Below are 20,354 nucleotides of genomic sequence, written 5' to 3' on the forward strand. Positions count from 1 at the left end.
TTTAGAATAAAGTTGTATAAGTTTCAAAGGAAAAGCATAAACCCAAACGGCATCTGCAGTATCCACCACAGCAAAACAGCTGCCCAGCACCAGCCCTGTAGACCAGCGCAGGTGGCAGCAGCAGCCTGTCCCGCCCGGCCGCAGGGTCCCTGCCCACCGCAGCAGTGGGGTCTCTGCGGACACCAGCCTGCCCGCACCCACATCAGCACACACCACCACGCTGAAGGACAGGCACGGGGCTCAAGAACAGCACTGGCACATGGCAGTCCTTCCCCCCACCCCTGCCGATCACGCACATCCCTGCTGGTCACGTCTGCGCTGGCTCACGCTCCCAGGGCTCCAACAGCGCCGGTGAGGGCTGTGCAGCCACAGCTCCCGCAGGCAGCGTGGCGAGGCTGTCTCCCGTACAGCCCCCGGGGGCTGCAGCCCCTGCTGCCAGGGTGTGCCCCATGGGCAGGGGTCTCACGGTACCACCCCAGAGCCCAAACCAGCCACCTGCCTCCCATGGGCAGGGCGAGGGAGGCAGCTGCTGTTTCTGAGCAGGATGGTACAGACAGCAGGAGGGCTGTGACGACAGGAGAAGAATTAGCAAAGTTCTCTTAATTACCATCTTCCCCGTGTAACAGAGCTGGTGGAAGGGGAGCAAATGAAATCAGCTGCATCCATTGGGAAGGGGGCCTTGGGCTGCCGCTCCAGCATGGGCTTTCTGGTGATGCCATAACACAGCCGTCTGGTTTCAGGGCTGATAGAGCCCCAGCGCTGAGCCAGGCAGCACCGGCTGCGCACAAAGCTGGGCTCCTGGAGAGCTGCTGGTGGGGCTCAGGGGCTGCTGCCACGAGGCATATTGCCTCATGACAAAGCGCATCGCACCGAGACAGCGGGTCACTGCCCCAGCACGGCAAGGACCAGGGTGCTCAGGTGCTTACAACAGCGAGGGCACAGTGCTGCCATGCCCCTTGGGGACAGAGCAAGACCCACCACACTGTCCCTCCTGTGACGCCCCTTCCCAGCACAGATTGCTGCGTCCATGAAAGCAAATGGTTTGGCGATAGGCTTGGCAGTCGTGGGTTAATGGTTCATGATCTCAAAGGTCTTTTCCAACCTAAATAACTATGATTCTGTGAAATGCACCTTGCCACACAGGCCCTTCTCTCGCTGGGTGCCCCTTACTGGGCAGGGCAGAGGGTGCAGGCAGGGAGCTGGTGCCCGCTCCCCCAGGCCACCCTCCTGCCTTGCCCGATGAGCAGGTCAGTGCATCGGTCACGACACCGCTCCATACCCCAGTGCGCAGGAACCCACTGCACCCCCCCAGCCGGGCCTCCAGCACAACCAACTGCACCGAGATGCCCACAGAGCCCCAGCAGACCCCCCGCGCTGGTTTCTCCCAGCGCAGCCTCCAGGCCTCACCGCCCTCCCCAAGGCCACAGTCCCCAGCCAGCGGTTCGGTGCAGGCGGCGGGGAAAGGCTGGCCTGTCTCAGTCAGTCAGCCAGCCTCCTGTCACGGCTCTTCTCAGCTTCGTTATCACCCCTGCTTTATTACAGGCAGAGTAAATTGCTTTTGTCTGAAGCAGGATAATGGCCAGAAGAGTGACTGCGTGGAAATGGCATTTTCATGAGGCTGGTTCCTCCCCAGCAGTGACTTGCATATTAAGCTCAGCCCATTTGCAAGCGAGCCCAGGGGCTTCTCCACTGCCCTGCCTGCAACCTCCTCTCTGGGCAGGCACCTGAGCAGTCCCCCAACCCACCGGGGTCCAGAATGAGCACCCAGGGGTGCAGGAGTTGTGCCCAGCTCCAGCCCATTGACCACCCTCAGCATCACAGAGGAGACCTGGCCCCAGCAGGCAGATGCCCCATGGAGCCCGAGGGGCTGTGTGTGGGGCAGAGCCCTTCCCAGGCAAAGTGAGCGGGGCTGCCAGTGGCTCCCCCTGACCCCAGCCACCCTCCCCAGGGATGGGGAGCTGAGAAACCTGTGCCCAGCTACCTCCTCCATGCACAAACCCAGGCAGGGCTGTGGGGAGACCCCCACTCCCGGGGCTGGACATGGCCCCACACACAGCCCAGGGGCTGGGTGCTGCCCCAGGGTGCCGGGTCCCACACACAGACCCAGTCCTCGCCTCTGACTCCCGCACCCAAGATTTCACATAAGCTCAGCAAAATTAATCTCTTCTAATAAAACCTGTTATTTTTAAAGCTTGCCTCTAGGTTTTGCAAATTACTACACCACACAGCAATTTGTTTACTCTCCATTTGAGGTGATTTGCAGCCTTTTACCCTCCCCAAAGCAGCTCTGGCTCTTCCTTTCCCCCTTCTATAGATTGTTTTTTACTGCACCAGTGCCCAATGTCCCCCCACCCCCTGGCCCAGTGATACAGTTCCCTGAAAGAGAGCATCCGAGTGCCACCCAAACCCCTGCAGCTCTGGCACGGAGAGCTACAGCACGGCAGCTGTTATTGCTTGTGGCAAAACAGAATTTCCAACAACAGCCCCCTTGCCCTGCAGCTGCTTCATATTTTCCTCCTGACAAAGTACCCTGCATCTTCCCAGGCTCCTGTACCGGTTGCTCCCTCAAGACCGTGGCTCTGCAGGTGAAGCCCGCAGCAGCTGGCAAAGCAAAGTGTGGCTCTCGCCGCATCCCGCGGTCACCAGCCACGCTGTGCCCTTTCTTTGCTGCCAGTGCTGGCTGACACCAGGCCAGCGGCTTGCGCTTTGTTACTCTTAACACATGACAAATCGCTTCATATCAGCAAAGTGAGAGGTGAGTGCAATGGAGCTCCAGGGATTAATAAACTGCAAAGCAGCCAGGGGACTCCTGGCAGCTGAGCGCTGCCAATGCTGGGTGCACCTCTCCCACCGGTGGGGCAGCACCCAGCCCAGGGGGCAGCCAGCATCCCCACTTCGGGGGCCCCAACCTCCCACCCGGCTGGTGATGAGGCCTCTGCCCCAGATGCGCCGGCAGGGGTTGAGGCTGGCACCCAGCAGCACAGAGGGGCCTGATCCCTGCAGCCCATGCATCTCCCCACTGCACCCAGCACCCCGTGGCCACAGCACGGAGCAGCCCCCGCTTACCTGGGAGCCAGCCTTATCCTGCACCCACAGGGCATCATCATCACATTCCCAGGCAGAACAGGGAGCTCCCAGCTGCAGCTTTTAAATGCTCTGAGCCCTCATCTGCAGGTGATGATGCCCACCCTCATACCCATCCTCATCCCCATCCCATCCTCGTCGGCCAGCCTGGCAGCACCTGGGGGCAGCCCCAGCTGTGCCCCTTTTTAGCTAAGACAGTGCCAAAGCCACAACCCCTCACCGTGCCAGGGACAGACTGCAGACCCGCAGAGGCTTTGTTTAAAGAGCTTTATTAGCTGCAGCAGGTCTGGTGGCGGTAGGCTGGGCGGCACAGGTGAGTGGCAGCAGGGGAGCAGCACCCAGCACCCAGATGGGGAGACTCAGGACCCCCCTCTCGGTCCCCACGGCTCTATCCCCAGCAGCGGTGTTTACCCAGGGGGCAACAGGGACAGGCTCTGCCATTTGCACTGTGTTGTGGGAGCCCATGTGCTAGACCCTGCCCGGGACGATGCGGTGCCATGGTGCAGGAGGAAGGGATGCTCAGCCGTGAGCAGGGGGCCGAGAGCCACGCCAACATGGGCAGTGGGGGTGGAGCGAGGGCAGACGGGGCTGATGGCCAAGCCCCCTCCTTCCTCCATGAAATGCAAAGGGCCAGGAGGAGCAATGGGTGGAAGCAGGCCAGTTCTGACAGCATGGCTCCCTGGGCACATGTGGACCACGGGCAGCTGCCTGGCTGGGCGATGCCGTGGCACAGCCCACAGTGCGATGGCTGTGCTGGGGAGCGCGTTGGGAGCGTGCCATGCCACCCTTCCAATGCTGAGCTCAGGCCTTGATGTGCTGGGGTGGCACTGGGGCAGGCAGGGGCAGGGAGAGGTGATATACACGGTCTAGAAGATGGACGCTGGAACTTATATATGCACTGCGGGGCTGGAACAAAGCAACTAAAGTAGGCCTCCTACAGGAACAGACGGTCAGTTCTGCAAAGCACAAGGGAGGGAGGGAGGGTCCAGTGGGCAGGGGGGGCCTCCACTGGGCACACAAAGCTGGGGCGCAACATGGCCCGTGGTACCGCGGGTGGCAGCAAGCAGTGGGGCACCCACCCGCACGGGGCCAGTGGGGACGGGGACCACCATGTGTGGGCATATGCCTTGGCCCTGGTCCCAGCAATGCCCCCTGGCACGGACACGGTCCTGCTCCCACACCGAGCCCTGGCACCGCTGCGCCACATGGCTGGGGAAGAAACCCAGCCGGCAGTGGCCGGCAGGAGGAGGAGGTGGTGGGGGTTGGTGGGCAACACGGGGCGGTGGGGCCAGTCTCTGGCAGGGGGCACGGGACCCTCGACAGCTCTGCTGAGTCCGGGGCAGCGGGGGGCTCCGGTGTCCCCCCGACACCACCCGCCTACAGCACACAGGAGATGTCTGCCGAGCGCTTCTTCAGCTCCTTCCCGGCTTTGTGGTGGTGGTGGTGGTGGTGCGCGTGGGCTGAGCCTGGCACAGCAGGGTCTGGCATTGGGACTCCCCGCAGCTGGGTGTCCTGGGGGTGCCCCGTGCCCCCCGCTGCCTCCACCCGCAGGTACGCCTTCACCTTGTGGTGCCGTGCCTTGCCGTCGCTGGAGTCGATCACCCGGCACTCGTACGTCCCCTCATCCTCCAGCTTCACCCGCGACAGCCGCAGCTTGTGGGAGATGTTGCTGCCAACCACCTTCACCACCTGTGGCGAGGCAGACAGGGGGTCAGCTGGCCCCCGGGACCCCCCCCAGCTCAGTGCCACCCCTGACCGCGTGCCGCCACGCCGCGTGCTGGGGAGGACATGGCAAAGGTGGGCAGTCAGCATGAGGGGACCCCGGCCCCAGCCCCAGACCACGGGGTGATGGAGTCCCTGGCGTGCGCCTGGCCGCGTGGGGCTTGCAGATCGATGCAGAACCACGCTGGCTAATTAGCTTTTCTACCAAATTGATTCGCTCTCAGTATTTATCACCCAATGAAATTTAAGACTTACTCACTAGCCATAGCCGCGGCTGCTGTTGGGCTGGGTCAATAAATCAGATTTATAACCCACCCCGAGGCCCCTGGCTCTGTTCCCTATAATCACACTGGATGGCAAAGGCCATTTTTCTACTTGCCGCTGCATTTGTTAGCTGAAGATTTTATGGTGTTTAGAAACGGGGCTGGGAGCCGCAACCAAAGGAAGCAAACTCCCAGCCCAAAAGCAAAGGAGGCAGCGCCGAAATGCGAGCAGCAGCACCGGGACCACCACCCCTACCCAGCCCCCGCTCCGCGCAGGCAGCCAGCACCTGCACATGCACACACACATGCATGCCCATACCAGCACATCAAGCACACATGAGCACACGCAAGCAGGTGCGTTCGACTGCCCTGCACACCATGGGCTGCTGAGAGGCAGCCGGTGGCCACAGCCACCCCAAAGGGCGGCTCTGGGGCTGCTCAGAGCCCCCGCGCAGCCGTGAACATCGATCCTGCAGCACGAGGAGTGGGGGTCTGGGGGGACAGGATGAAGCAGGCTCCCAGCTGCACCCGTGATGGGGCAGACAGGGGCTGGGGGGCTGCACATAGGGCCTGTGGGGCAGGAGGGAGATGAGCTGCCAGGCCTGGTGCGAGCATGCCTGGGTGCTGAGGCTGTCACAGGAAAGGAGCTTCAGAAAAAAAACCTCCATTGTGTCAGAAGAGCAAGAAGTCACTTACTGAAATTAATGGCTGGGAAATTTAGAACTAATAAAAGAAAAACCCCAATTTGCTGGTGCCGCCAGTGGCCATGCAGCCGCTGCCCAGCAGGTCACTGAGCCTCAGCCTGCGGCTCGGTTATCAGCGGGAGGGATAATTTTATGACGGGTCATAACGCTCATGGCTTCGCAGGCTGGGGCAGGGCAGCGACGGCCTGCGCTGCCCATGGGAACGGGGCAGACACCCCGGGCCAGGCCGGGACGGCCAGGCAGCCGCGGCGGTGCCCAGCATCAGCTCAGCCCTGCAATACGCTGCAAGGAATTCAAGGGGGGAAAAAATAAACCCAGACCCATGGTGTTTGCTACCGTATGGCAAAGGGCAGCAGCGGTTTCCCTCTCCACATCCCTGCAACGTGCGGTGGCTCCAGGCAGAGCTGGTGCTGGCACTTCCAGCACCAACTGTGTTTTGGTGGATAAAAAAGTGGCCAAGGGGTGCCTGGCACGGTGGTTTCTGCGTATGATTTACATCATTGATGCTGCTGTTTGTTCCCAGTCAATTGCCACTGTGGCTGTAACGCACGTTTTATCAGAACCACTCGTGGTAGTGTCTCACCTGTGTTCATTTACCTTCTCCATCCTGTAAACAATTAATAATCAAGGACATTTAAAATAACAACACCACACCAAAAAAAGGGTTTGAAACTCAAGCCTCTCTCTGCTGGCTTGATCTGGAGGAGGCGGCAGAAGCATCGCACCCTGAGCGCTTCAAAATAAATCCTGGTTACACATGCGCATGCATCGATTTCATTCCAGCGTGCAATTAACTGCCTAATTATGCTGAAAAATGCAATGGCCAAGCTGAGCAGGAGCACTGGCCCCAGGATGGCTCCACAGCCCCGGCCCCTGCCTCAGCCCCTCCGCCACCCTGTGCGGCTGCGCTGGCTGTGCCGCAGAACCTGCCTTACCTTGGCTCTAACACGGCACCAGTCCCTGGCCGCGCGTCCCTGCCCAGCGCAGGATTTGGCCCCCAGCTGCTGGCTGGCATCAGGCACCGGGACCCCAGCATCCTCACAGCAGGGTGCAAAGCGCTGTGCCTGGGAGCAGGGCTGGGGTGGGACGGGGGTGACCAGCAGCCCTCTGAGCCGTGCAGTGTCCTGCAAAGCTTCCCACCGGCTCTGGCTGCCCGCAGTGGGCAGCACCATCCCCCGCACTGGCAGCACCCGGGCTCCAGCCACTGCAGCACCAGCCCCAGCTCTTTGCTGCTCATGGGGCAGCAAGCCACAGCACCCCGCTGAGGGACCGATCCTGAAGGCGCTGGGGGTTGGCCACAGGTTGTGGGCACATCACAGTGCCCATCACAGGACTGGTGACCAGCAGGGCTGAAACCTCAAGGAGCCGACATGAACAGATAAAAAGCGGTATGTCCCCATGGGGGACTCATAACTGGCAAGAGAATCTACCCACACCGATCCCCACAGATGGGCAGTGAGAGGCCATGTGCTTCATCGTGAAATTTTCTGGTGTTTTACCCCTTGTAGCTGCCTCTGCCATTTCCCAGGGATGAGAGTCAGGCAGAGGGACCGATCCTGGGCACCAGCAGCACCCAGCCCTGAGGAGTCATGGGCCATGGCAAGCCCGTTCCCCCTTGCTCACTCAGCAAAGGGTCAATGGAAGAAGCAGAAGAGGCTGCCAGGACAGTGGGGACAGCGGGAGCGCTTCCCGATATTGCTCCGGTTCTGTGGCACTCCCAAACGCAGAGCCCGCCGAGGTGGGGAGGGCCAGCAGCGGGGAAGGGGGCACACACCTGACAGCGGGGAGCCAAAAGCGTTGATTTTATTTAACTGATTAGTGTCTCCTCATTCTGTTCACGTGAGCCTAAATGGTTTTGGGATGCTAATCCAGTGAGTAAATTAGATTATTTTCTCCTTAGCATAAACACGTCCCTCAGATGCCGACAGGAGAGCCAGACGGGGCTGATGGGCCAGGCTGTGCCACTCAGCCTGGACAGGGGGGAGCTGCCCCCCTGCTCCAGTGTTGCCAGCGCAGCCCCCCACCTCCCAGGATGCCTCGTTGGGGGCACCCAGAGACACAGACCCCCGAGACCCTCCCACCACCCCAGCTCTGTGCAATGCTGAGTGCTGGCGTCGCAGGCATCGACCGGAGCCCCTGCAAGAGCCCTTATCCAAACTCACGCTTATTTTTGTCGCGTCCTTCCCAGGCTCCTCCTGCGGCGATGCTTTCAGCTGTTGGAAAGAGAGGGATGGAGGGGGAGACCAGAGAGGGAAGAGAAATTGTCAGCTGGGCTGGGACGAGGCAGGAGCCCACCGGACCCCTGCCCACCCCCGAGATGGCTGCCCCAAGCAAGGAGGTGGGAGGAGAGGGCTGCTCAGCCCCAGCAAACGGGAGCCAGCCGGGGCAGCAGGAAGGGGAGGGAATGGCAGCACGAGAGTGCCACAGGGGTGCTCCATCAGCGGGTGGTCCCCGTGACCCGGGGCTGGGGACAGAGCCCCGCTCCCTGCAGCAGCATCACTGCAGCAGTGACCCCTGTTCCTAGCCACCCTGGCCCCTTCACAGCCAGCACCTGCCCCGCTTGCCATAGACGTTCCCAAATCAGCTGGCAAACTGGGCAGCAGCCTGTGACCCCTTCAGCAGCCACAGGCAGTACTGGGGCACAGGCGCCCAGGCTCCCTGCTGTGCCATGCAGCCCGCTCCCATGCCCACTCCTCACGCCGGGCATCCCCACCACCCTGCAGCCCCGTAGCCCCCTCGGCCCCTCAACAGTGCTCCCAAGCTGCAGCACTTCTCTAATGCTTCTCTCAATTTATGGTAATGCCGGGAGCAGCTCTGCCAAAGACACAATAATAAAGGCTCATTAAAATACCTAAAGCTGCCTTCCCATTATTTGGCCCTTATCTCTGTGCGAACAGAAAGAGAAATAAAGAGACAGCTGTTTGCTGAGACCGATACACACGGAAATGGGGGAAAACAAGAGAGGGCTGGAGGTGCAGATGATGCAGGGGTGGGATGGATGCAAGGGGACGATGATGAGATGGGAGAAGGCACAAACACAAAGACAAAGCCTCTGCCTGGGATCAGTCCCAGGGGAAGGGCCACGTGGCCCCCGTGGCTAGCTGGTAAGGGTGGCCAGGACAGCCCAGCCTCGCCAGCCCCATGACCCAGAGCATCCTCAGTGCAGCTGGACACTGTGCACCCCATGTGTGGTCCTGCACTGCGGGACCCCCAGGTTCCACTCTGCCCATGAGCGTGGAACGGGGTGAGACCCTGCTGTTTGCATGTCGGGTCAGTGCTAGAATGCTGCTGCAGGACCCCCCACCCCTGAGCCCCAGCTGCAAGCGCAGCCCCCCAGGCAAGCGCAGGGGAATGCTCTGCCTCTGGCTGCTGCTGCCGGAGGGGGAGGATGAGGGGTGTTACCTGGTTGGAAGCCCATGTCTGTTTGTCTGTCCAGTCCTTGTGGTTGCGGACGTACCACCACTGTATCTCAAGGGAGTAGGAAGGGGAGCCACTGCCTCGGAAGGAGCACGCCATCTCCACGTCCTCACCTGCCTGGGCCGTCATGTCGTGGGGGGTCTCCGTGAAGAGGGCTGCAGGAGACAGAGCGAGGGCTGCAGGGACATGCCACCACCCCAGCACAGGACATGCCACCACCCCAGCACGGGACATGCCACCACCCCAGCATGGAACAATGCCACCAGCCACACCAGCAGGGTTCCTGGGAGTACCTGGACCCTTCCCTGGCCATAACCTATATCCAGATGTCCCTCACCCACCCCAGTGCCCCCTCCCCAGTCCGGGAAGAGCTGCCTGGCCCCTCCAGCCCCTGGCCCTTTGCAAAGAGCAGTGGGAGGAAAGGGAGACAGCAGGAGCCTCTGCCCCCCCAAGTGCCACGCCATCCCCCAGGACCTCTGCCTGAGTGAGCACGGGACCCCACGCTCCTCCAAGGTGTAATAAATAAATAAAGCATGATCGCATCTCCACTTAGATCAGAGCATAAATGAAAAGCAAATCCTTGTTTAATGCGGCCCCCAAACAGTCTCCCACATGCCATATGGTTTGCTTTCCTCGCTCAAAACAAATATTGTTCAGAGATGTAATTAGAATTCTTTTCATCTCCTCTGGAGAGATTATTGTTCCTCTGTAAAGACGGCCCCAGCATGCAGGTCACCAGCAAATATTATTGCCACAATCTACGGCGTCTTCTCCCTGGCATAGCATGGCACGGCACGGCATGGCACGGCATGGCACAGGGGCTGAGCCCCCAACACTGGCATGGCCAGGCCCAGGGCTGCCAGCTGCCCTGTGCTCCCCTGGCCACCATTTTGGCCACAGAGATGTCAGGACATGCAGGCAGGGGCTGCAGGGCACGGGGCCACCTGCCCTGTCCCCACTGCCCAAGGAGCATCGCTTCGGGGCCAGCAGCAGCACTGGGATGAACCAGGTCCAGCTGGAATCTGCTCCAGCATGGGGCCAGCCGGCAGCCTGTCCCTGCCCTGCCATGAGCTGTGGCACGTGGTGCCTGGCCCAGGCAGGTCACAGAGGTGGATCAGGGTCCCGCTGTATCTGTGCCGGGTGCCCTGTGCCCCCCCCCCCCCCCGCCCCACCATCTTCCCCGGCCACCCTGTGCTGCCGGCACTGCCAGCTCACAGCCACCATGCAGGTCCCTCCGGTGCCACCGGAGCCCCCCCAGGACACACACCCTGTCAGGAGCAGCTCACAGCTCCCCGGAGCCTCTCATCAAGCCCTCATCCCCTCTGAAAACGAATTATTATCAGCCCAGATGGAAAAGTTAATACCTTTAATATCTCCCCGTCCCTTTGGACACATGGAAATCCCATATACTTATCACTTTCCTTTAATCCATCTTAGCAGGGGAACTGAGGGAAATACCCAGCATAAGGGTTTAACAAGCCTGGGTCTCCCGGTGGGGTTCCCAGCACAGCTCCTGCACCCCTGTTTGCCCAGGAGCCAGGCACCAGCACTGCTCAGGCTCTGTGCCAGAGAGCAGAGGGAATCCCAGGCTGGGGTGCAGCTCCAGTGGTCCAAGGTTGTGGGAAGAGCAGGAGAGTGGTGCTGCCCGGCATCATCTGCTCTTTGGCACATGGCAAAGGGCTCATCGTGCTCCTGCCGCAGCAGTGCCAGGGCCGTAATGTCCAGCCATTCGCCAACACTTGCCCACCCATTCCAGAGCCGTGGCCCAGGATCAGGCTTTTGCTCCACAGGATTCCTGATGGCAAGAGCGATGGCCAGAGAGGGTCCCAGCAGAGCCGGCACCAGCCCCCCGGGACCCTGCAGTCCTGGCTGGGCACATGGAGCAGAGGCAGGGGTGACGGCCTGAGGGCTCCAGCCATGTCCAAATTACTGTGAACACAATTAAAATCTGCTCTCACAGACGGGAATTTGGCAGATGAGTGGAGAAAAGGCTTGATTGAAGCAAGCGTCGCCTTTCTTTCAGATTTAATTGGGAAGCGTATGTATTAATTAACCCCGGGGCTCGGCCACCTCAAAGTGCATCCAAAGGAGGGCAAGTCCCGCTGACAGGGGCCCAGCGGCAGCCCCCTCCCACAGCATCCCTGGGACCATAGAGCCCACTGCTGTCTCCGACCCCTCCCCACCTCCCTGCACAGCAGTTGTGAGTGACAAGCTGGGAACTCCCAAGAGAGCCTAGAAACCATCCCGGGAAAGGGATGGATGGGCAGAAGGGAAGGTGAGGCCGGTCCCTCCCTCCCTGCACATCCCGGCCCTCCGTCCCCTTCTTCTGCCCCACTGCCTGCCCCCGCCACCCAGCCTCCCACCCATGGCCCCGCTAAGGGGAGGGGGCTCCAGTACCCCCATGCCAAGGAACAGCTGCGCAGCTCACATCCACAGGGTGCTGGGCTGCTCTGCCCCCCCCCCCCCCCCCCGTCCCAGCCCCAGCAGTCACCCCCGGGACACCCCAGACAAGGGGCAAGCCAGGCCACCACCAGCACAGTCCCCAGCCCCAGAATCACAGCAGGACAGTCCCACGTGGCACCGCAAGAGCAGAATGCAGTTGATGGCGCAGGAGAGGTGCCAGGACAGCAGGCTGAGCCTCGCAGCAGCCAGAAACAGCGGCAGGAACAGGGACAGCACAGCAGAGGGGATGTGAGATGAGAGACAACGGATGGACGGACAGAGGCACTCCGGGTGATGGGTCAGTGACAGGAAAGATGCCACAGGGACAGTTCATCTCTCCTGTCTGTGCCAAAACATGAGGGAGGGGGTGTCTGACGGACGGGACAGCAGCGCCTGGGGGGCAGTGAAGCCCTTTCTTTACAAGAGCCGCCTGGAAGAGCCGAGGCTGGGCCGCTGGGGACAGGGTGCCTTGGTGGGGCGAGAAGGAGGCAGAAGCATCTCAGGGCTCAGAGTCTGCAGGAACAAGTGACCAGCATCATCAAGTCACCCCTTTGCTGGGGATCACATCCCTTGGTCTGTCTGGTCCGTACTCGCGTGTGCAGCCTTTGCATGGGGCGGGTGGTCAGCACTGGGTGGGCCATGGAGCCGGTGGGAATCCAAGAGCTCAGACGTTTGCAGAGCTGCTGAACCCCAGCACGAGCGCTCGATCGTGCTCTGGCAGGGCGTGCTAAAATCCACCCCGGCACTGAGCTGAGGTGCAGCTCCCTGGCCAGCCCAGCCATGGCTCAGCCCTGTGCAGGCTGCAGCCAGAGCCCCGGCACAGCACCCTCCCTCCCGCACACCGCACCGTGGCTGGGCGCCCGAGCCGTGGCCAGATCAAGCCCCCTGCCCCAAGCGGCAGCAGGCACCGAAGCGCAGGGCAGGAGCAGCAACTCCCTGTGGCTCCAGCAGCACCATGTGCCCTCCCCGATGGATGCCGTGAATCCCAGCCACCTGGGCAGAGGCGTGTTGGTGGGGACAGGTGTCACTGCACCCTCCAGCCCCAGCCCTGCAGCTCTGCAGGGAGCCAGGCAGAGGAGATCCAGGGCCTGCGGCAGCCCCCAGCCATGCGCAGCCCCCACAGGGTGCATGGGGGTGGCTGAGTTGCCTGTCCCCCGCTCCTACCCACACTGCTGGCAGGGACAGGGGAGAGCCGAGCTGCTGGAGTCGACCAGCACCCAGCCCCTGCCTGCCCTGGCCCCCTCCCTCACCCAGCACCGTCTCCTTCCCCACCGCTGACATTGGTGCCGCATCCTCGCAGCGGCAGGGAGGGGGCTGGCGCCAGGCTGCTGCTCTCTGTGCTTTATGGCCTGCTACCTGTCATAAACTGAGAAAATCAGGATCAATAAATCTTCTGGGAAACAAAAATCAGGGGAAATAAAATGAACTCAATGGGGAAACACAGATAAACGGAATTGAAAACGCCTGCTGGGACAGCTTGGTGCTCTCATAAACTGGAGATATACAGGCTGCCACGCTCCCTCCGCACAGCGAGCAGGATTCATTACCGCGGCCCCCGCTTGGCACGGGCAGGAGAGCTGCCGGCAGCGAGTGGGCAGCACGGAAGGGGTGCCCCCCCTGCCAGGGGCAAGGCCAGGTTCTGCATCACCCCCGGCACTGGGAAAGGACCTGGCAGCCCCCGTCCCCGCAGCTGCTGCCCTGTGGAGCACGCGAGGCCATGCAGCCCCGGAGTCTGGCCAGGACCCTGCCTGCTGCCGGAGGCTTTGGTGAAGCCCTGCGAAGAGCTGTGCTGGCTCCTGGCCCTCCCAAAGCACCAGCCGCCGGCTGCTGAGACGGCCGCGGCTTAAGCAGCGATGTGGGCATGCACTCAGGTTAACATTTGTGTAAACATGTATCAGAGGGTGATTAAATATGTATTGCACATTTGCAAATGCATGTTAATCACCTAGTTAGCACACTTGCTCTGCGAGTTATTTATCACTGAAACACTACAGCACTGGTCAATCAGATGCCTCTTTCCCTGCCCAGGCTAACAGGAGCCCCACGGCACCCGGGGCAGAGGGGCAGCACGTGCCGGACAGGCAGCAGTGGCCAGGGCTGGCTCCATCGCGGGGCAGGGGGAGGCTGGCAGGCTCTGCCTCCCCTTGTCCCTCCCTCCGGCTGCCGCTGTTATGCTGTGGGCTGTGATCAAGTGTGGTTTATTCTTCCCTTCACAAAGCTCCCAGTCATAATTCATGGTTTATTATGGTTCGGTGAGTCAAGACACTTGGAGGACTAATTGCCAGCTCAGCCTCGTGCTCCCGACACTCGCTCCCTCGGCAGCCCCCTGCCCGCACCTCCGCAGCAGGAGTGTGCCATGGGACATGGTGGAAGGGAACCAGCTCTGACACGGCCACTGCAGCCCTGAGTCCGCACTTGGGTGAGGGGCACCCTGACCCCGGCCAAGGGCATGCCCCCTGCAGCTCCCATGGAGCCTGGCCCCAAGCAATGTCAGCAGCCACATTCCCCCAGCTGCCTGGACCCCCTGGGCTGCATCCAGGAGAGCTGGTCCCTGCCAGCACCCAGAGCTTCCAGGGGTGCTGGTGGGGTGCCAGGGCTGCCATCACCACCCGCCTGCCCTGGGGGCTGCACCACTGTCACACTGGCTACCTACCGGCAGCAGCTCCTGGCACAGATGCCACCAGGCCCCTGCTGCTGCCATTATGGGGCAAAATAAGAGGCAAGAGAAAGCAGCCAGTGCTGCCAGGAGAGCCAAGCCGCTCCCTCCCCACCAGCTGCACAGCATGTGTGGAGATCCCCCGGGGAGGACCCTGCAGAGCTGCCGAGACAGCTGTCCCCTTCCCTGTCTCCCCCATCCCCATGCTCTCCAGCTCAGCCCTCCCTGGGGACAGCTGCGGAGGGCCTGCTCCTGCCCCAGCCGCTGGGGAGACCATGCAAACCCTGCCCTGTGTCCCTGGCGCGGGGCTGGCTCCTGTCCCGCTGAGTTTGCACTGCACCGCGCGCCTGCACCACCGCAGGAAAAGTAAATGCGTCTGACAGCAACCACAGCCAATGACACCTTCCCCTCCCCAGGTACCTGCGTCCCCTCCAGCTGATGGCAGGGGACAGCCTCAGCTGCAGAGCTGCCCATGTCCTACTGGCACCAAAGGTACCAGAGGCGCAGCCTGTCATGTGCACTGGGCAGTAACCTGGGGAGGGACAGACCCTCCTCAAGGCCATGGGGTCCCTCCACCCCTCAGCACGGGCTGCCTGTGCAGGAGTCGCCCCAGGAGATCAGAAGGCATGGGAGGCACCCCCCTGGACAGATCCAGTAGCAGAAGCATGTGTACCACTCCAGCATGCTGACTGTGCCGGGTCCATGCTGTCCCAGCAGCAGGGACACAAGGGTTGTCAGTGTCTGCTATGCAGGTTGGACTAAAACCTCCCTCCTCTTCCCATCTGCCCATTAACATCTGTGAATGCATCTCCTCCTGACAAGCCTGTGAGCAGGGATGCTGACTCCAGGTCACCAAAAACACATCACGGCTGCAAACCGGTGCATAAACACAGCGGTGCGATGGCCAGTCTCACCAGCGAGAGCAGAGCAGGCAGCTCCGACTCCAGCAGCTGCGCCAAGGGCAAAGGGCTTCGGTGGCGAGAAGCCGGCAGGGATGGGACTAGGGCTGGGGCTGAAGCCCAGGACAGATCCAGCCACAGACCTGCTTGTGGTAGCCCAGTGAGTGTCCGGCCGGTGCCGAGCAGCTCGCAGCCTGGCCCTGGTGCTGCGGGAGCACTGCTCTCCTCTGGCAATCCTGCAATTGCCCCTTCCAAGAGAAGCATCAGGCTGGACCACTGCGAACACCGGCCGGGGACAGGAGGGCTCCCGCCGGCACGCTGGCGATGGGAGCTCCATTTCTCTGCCCCTATTTACTGTCATATTAGCAGCAGAATTAGCTCGATTTTGCAGCATAAATTAAAAACAACAACAACAACAAAATCCAGATAATTCAGTGATTGTGATCAGGACAGAGCTCACTTTCCCAGGGAGCTGCAATTAACCTTGAAACCCTTGAGTATTTCTAACAGTGAACCGTTACGGCCAGGCTGCCCCCCAGCTCCTGCCCTTCCTGCTGCCCAGGTTCTACCCCCATGGCAAAAGAGACGCCGGCGGTGAGATTCCTCCCCCAGCCTGGCCCCAGCTATGAGGAGCTTTCCCCAGGCAAGGGTACTCATTGCTCCCAGCTGGCTCCCCAGGAGTCATGGTTCTCAGACAACTCCCTCCTGAGGGGAACGAGGAAGAGCAGTTATTTGATAGTATAAGTAGCAAAAACCTAAAATGGCCTGTTACAACAGCTCCCAGTGGGACCCCTGGCAGCACCGTGCAGCCATCCTTTAGCCGCCACTTGCTTTGGTGCTGGTCTCTGCCAGGGGATGATTCCCAGCAGGCAGGGGTTGGTTCCCAACAGGCAGGGCACCTGGCAGCAGGCAGGAATCGGGATGGGGCAGACAGGGGCTCTGCTCCACTGGAGATCGGCACCCCCTGCCCATGCACAGCGCCCTCCTGCCCAGCTCTGCCTGCCCCATGACTGCTGGGCTCATCCCAGTCTACACAATGCAAAGCATCAACGCATCCAGTGTGGCTGAGCCCAGCTGGCAGCCCTGGTGCCCAGCTGTGCACCCACCGCAGCCAGAGCCATGGGGAGGGGGCAGCAAAGGTGGGAGATAAACCCACAGCCAGGGGAAATGACCACGAAGAGGGGGAGCCCAGACAGAGCCGGAGCTGTCGGTGGCCAGGGCCGGGAAGAGCCATATGCCCCACCATGAACCAAAACGCCAGAGGAACTGCGAACGGGAGAGCACCCCCCTAGGTCCCCGCCTGGGCATTCGCCCAGCCCCGGCCCCCAATGTGGCACCTGCCGAAGTGGGGAGCGAAGCGAAGCCCCGGGGTCCCCATTCCAGCCCCGCCACGCTGCCCAGGGCTCCCGGCCCATGCGCAGCCGCACCAGCTGTTTGTTTGATTTGCTGCCTCGTTCACATGGAATGTTATGATTAAAATTAGCTGTCACTGTCCTAACGTAATAATTCCCAGTGTCTGGCCCATCGTCTGTCAGCTTCTTCAAGGGAAAAGAAAGCACAGACATTTGATGAGGAGAGGTGTCAGAAGTAATTGCGTTGAATGACTGCACGAACAGCAGCAGGAAAAACACATCGAGTGGAGAATTCCCATCAGGAAGTGTGAAAAAATCCGGCAGAATGCAAAGTGTTTATGAAAGTAATTGATAGAATAATCATCGGGGTGTGCAAGAAAGAAGGGCAGCACCCTGGGGAGCCAGGGCACTGCTCCCTCCAGCCCTCAGCCCTTCAACAGCAGCTTTATTGATGGTGAGACACTAAGGCTTGCAAACGATGCAAGGAAGGAGCCAGGCTTCTCCTCGGGAACGCAAGCTGCTTGCCAACCGGCTCTCCCTGCCCTGCTCCGGGAGCCGGCAGGCTGGAAGGCGGCTGGAGCTTCCCAGCTAGCACCGGTTTTGAACGCCGATGGCACCAGCCCAGCCTGCACAGGCTGTCTGCAATGGGGGGCATGAATAATTGAAGGCGCCAGCCTGAGGAGAGGAGAGAGGAGGGGAGAGGCAGTGCTGTGGCTAGGGGAGGGATGCAGGGAGGGATCCTGCGGCTCAGGCACTCTGCCGGGGTGGTGGGGCAGACGGAGTTGACCCCCGCTCCAACCCTGCTCCATCCCTGCTCCAGGCAGACCCTTTGCTGTGAGGACAGGGAAAGGACTTTCTTTGACTGAGAGTTTTTCCCTCCCCAGGCAGCACTGGCTGCCATGTGAGCAAAGGCAACGCTGCTCACGCCTGCAGGGCAGCGGGCTGGGGGATCTGCCCTCAGCCACCCGCTGATGCCTGCCGAGACCACGCTGCTCCTGCTCAATTCCCTCACTGCATCCTCTGTGGACAAGTCCCAGGTAGCACCGAACGCGCTCCCAGGCTGTGCCAGACCCTCATGGTGCAGCAGAGGCTCCTCCAGGCCGCCTGCACCGGGCAGAGATGGTGGTGAGCTCCGGGTGCTGCCTGCTGTAGGCAGAGTCTGGAAGGACTTGCCCGCCCCCACTGGCCCCAGCCAAATCCACCCCATCGGCCCCGGCCCCTCTCCCACTCCGTGCTCCTGGCCCACGGGGCTCTTGCGATGCGGAGGGAAAGCTGTACCAGCAAGTAATGAAATGATCAATCTCCGATCTGCTAAACAGCAATTTATACAGGTTTTCAGCACACACAGCTTTTATCAAATTGGTATTCACCTACTGAACACAAATGGCTTATTATACATGACCCACTTATTCACTGCTTTTCAGTATCGTTAATAAAGGTTTCTGTTGTGATTAAGTGAGTTGCTGCAGAACTGCTCGTAGTAGCAAGCTGTAATGTGGCTCCGAAGTGCACTCGCCCTCGCAGAATATTTCTTCTCCTTGGCTCCCTGCTCCCTTGCAGCGACCATTTCACTATTTATTTGCCTATTGCTGAATTTCTGAGGGGAGCAGCAGCGGCTAATGGAGGCTCTTCGCCCACGTCTCCTTCCGGCACGCCAGGCTGGCAGGTCCGGAAACCCTCCTGCCTTTGTCCCCCAGCACCACGGCGGATCCTCCCTTCCCCACGCAGGCAGGTGCCCACCGGCCCACATGCTGCAGGACTGCGGGACACGGCACAGCGCCCGGCCCGGGGCTCCCTACGCCTGGAGGCTCCTCGGGGCAGAGCACAGCTCCCCACCACATGCCAGGAGCTCCGGAGCCGTGCGAGGGGGACGGCTGCGATCCTGCCACCCCACGTGCCCCCTGTGCTCACTGCTCGGGCTCAGACTTACACCTGCCCGTGTCATCCCGCAGAGGGCAAAGAGGGCCTCGGCACCCTTCTCGGGGGGTCTGTCACCCATCCGGCACCCTGCGGCTGGAACTGCCCCCCATGCTTAGACTGACTTGTCCACGGTGGGGGGCTGCAGGGGTGCCCCTTTCCCAGTCCCCCTTGGGCAGCAGCACCGCCTGGCCCAAGCCCGGCGCAGCGGGGCCGGCGGAGGAGCCACGGCAGGCAGGGAACGGGAGCCGGGAGCGCTCCAGCCAGCGGTGCGTGGCGGCACACAGGGATGTGCGGCGGCGTGCACGGGGGTGCACGGGGATGCGCGCGGGGATACACACTTGCACGGGGATGAACACGGGGATTCACACTTGCGCGGGGATGCGCATGGGGATGCACGCGGGGATGCACACTTGCGCGGGGATGCACGCGGGGGTGCACGCGGGGATGCACACTCGCACGGGGACGCACCGTGCAAAGCCCCCCGCGCTCGAGGCTGCCGCCGGGCCCCAGGGACCGGGGCGGCGGATCTCAGCCCCGGCTCGGCCGGGCCGCTCCCCGGCTCCCCGGAGCTGCCGGCGCGACAGACCGCGACGCGCTGCTGCCCGCCGGCACCCCCCCCGCGTCCCCCGTCCCGCCGCCCGGCCAGGGGCCGCCCCGACCCGCCGCCAGTCCCGCGCGGCCGAGACGGCCGGGAACCGGCTCCGCGAGAGACCAAGCCCCGGGAGCGCCCCGGGCGCAGCCGCCCCCCCCCTCGCTCCCGCTCCCCGCGGCAGCCGGTGCCCCTGATTCCCCGCCGCCGCCGCCGCCGCCCCGGCCGCCGCCCGCCCCGCTGCCCGCGCTCACCGCTGCCCGCCGCCGGGGCGTCCCACGGGGGGTGCCGGGAGGCGGCGCCGAGCTGCAGGTAGAGCCCCAGGTAGTGGAAAATCCCCAGGGCCAGGGCCAGGGCGCCCATCTTGCCGCGGGCGCGTCTGTCCCGGGGGCGGCGGCGCCGCCGGGCCGAGCCCTGTCCCCGGGGCTGCGCCGCGGTCCCGGCGCCGCCGCGCTGCGGAGCTCTTCCCTCGCGCGGAGGGCGCCGCGCGCCGAGGCGGTGCCGCGGCTCGCCCGGAGCCTCCCCCGCCCGGCGGAGGGATCCCGGCCCCGCGCACACCCCCAAAGTTTTTCGCACGGTTCATTCTTAAACTGCGCGGGGCGGGGCCGGGCCCGCCGCGCCCACGCGAGACCCCCCGCCCGGACCCCCGGCACCGACACGCCCACGCACGACCCCCGCCCCCCGCCCGGACCCCCGGCACCGCCGCGCCCACGGCGCCCGCGCAGGGGAGGGTGTCTCGGCCGGGGTCCCGGCCCGCCTCGGCCCCGGCGGGGGCGGCTTCAGCACCCGGGACAGCGCCCGCCGCCGCGCCCGGCTCCGCCCGGCCCGGCCCGGCCCGGTCCGGCACAGCCTGCACTGTGCGGGCGTGCAGGGAGCGGTGCCGGGGGTGCGGGCCCCCCCGCCCCCCGTTTCAGCCCCCGGAGCGCGGGACGCTCGCCCCTCCCGCCCCGGGCAGTGACGGGTTTCGGGGCCATTCAGGGGACCGGAGGACCGGGGGCAGGGCCGGGGCCCGGCGTGTCGGTGCCTTTACCGCGAAGGGAAGAGCAAGGACACAACTCCCCGCGCGCGCCCCCGCCCGCACCCCAGCGCGTGCAGGATGCGCCTCCGCGCAGCCCCCGGAGCCGGGGCAGCGCCGCTGGGCCACGCCGCGCCACGGGCACCGCGCTCCGGCCTCTGCGCAAGGAGCCTCCGCTGCGTGGGGCGAGGTCCCGGGCTCCCCAAACCTGCGCCTCGCAGGTCGGAACCGCGCACCGTGAGCTGTGCGGTGGGCACGTTCTGAACAGTCCGAAAATGCCCAAAGGAGCCC

At 62.7% G+C, this 20,354-nt stretch overlaps 1 protein-coding gene across 1 annotated transcript; it reads right to left on the reverse strand.

Moving 5' to 3' along the window:
- Positions 1 to 3,342: 3,342 nt before the first annotated feature.
- Positions 3,343 to 19,583, reverse strand: VSTM2L (V-set and transmembrane domain containing 2 like). The gene is made up of 4 exons (XM_056355066.1): positions 19,303 to 19,583; positions 9,176 to 9,345; positions 7,936 to 7,986; positions 3,343 to 4,773 (listed from the first exon to the last, which is right to left on the reverse strand). Exons 1-4 carry the CDS (start codon positions 19,409 to 19,411, stop codon positions 4,462 to 4,464), a joined length of 642 nt encoding a protein of 213 aa, XP_056211041.1. The 5' UTR covers positions 19,412 to 19,583; the 3' UTR covers positions 3,343 to 4,461.
- Between the last annotated feature and the right edge of the window lie 771 nt (positions 19,584 to 20,354).

The sequence above is a fragment of the Falco biarmicus genome, chromosome 10 (assembly GCF_023638135.1).
Source record: "Falco biarmicus isolate bFalBia1 chromosome 10, bFalBia1.pri, whole genome shotgun sequence".
NCBI classification, from domain to species: Eukaryota; Metazoa; Chordata; class Aves; order Falconiformes; family Falconidae; genus Falco; species Falco biarmicus.

Coding starts and splice junctions, on each gene's coding strand:
- VSTM2L (XM_056355066.1), bottom strand. CDS start 19,411: ATGGGCGCCCTGGCCCTGGCCCTGGGGATTTTCCACTACCTGGGGCTC. Junction 9,346..19,302: donor CGCCCCGGCGGCGGGCAGCG/GTGAGCGCGGGC, acceptor TGTCTCCTGCAG/CCCTCTTCACGGAGACCCCC. Junction 7,987..9,175: donor AGACATGGGCTTCCAACCAG/GTAACACCCCTC, acceptor TCTTTCCAACAG/CTGAAAGCATCGCCGCAGGA.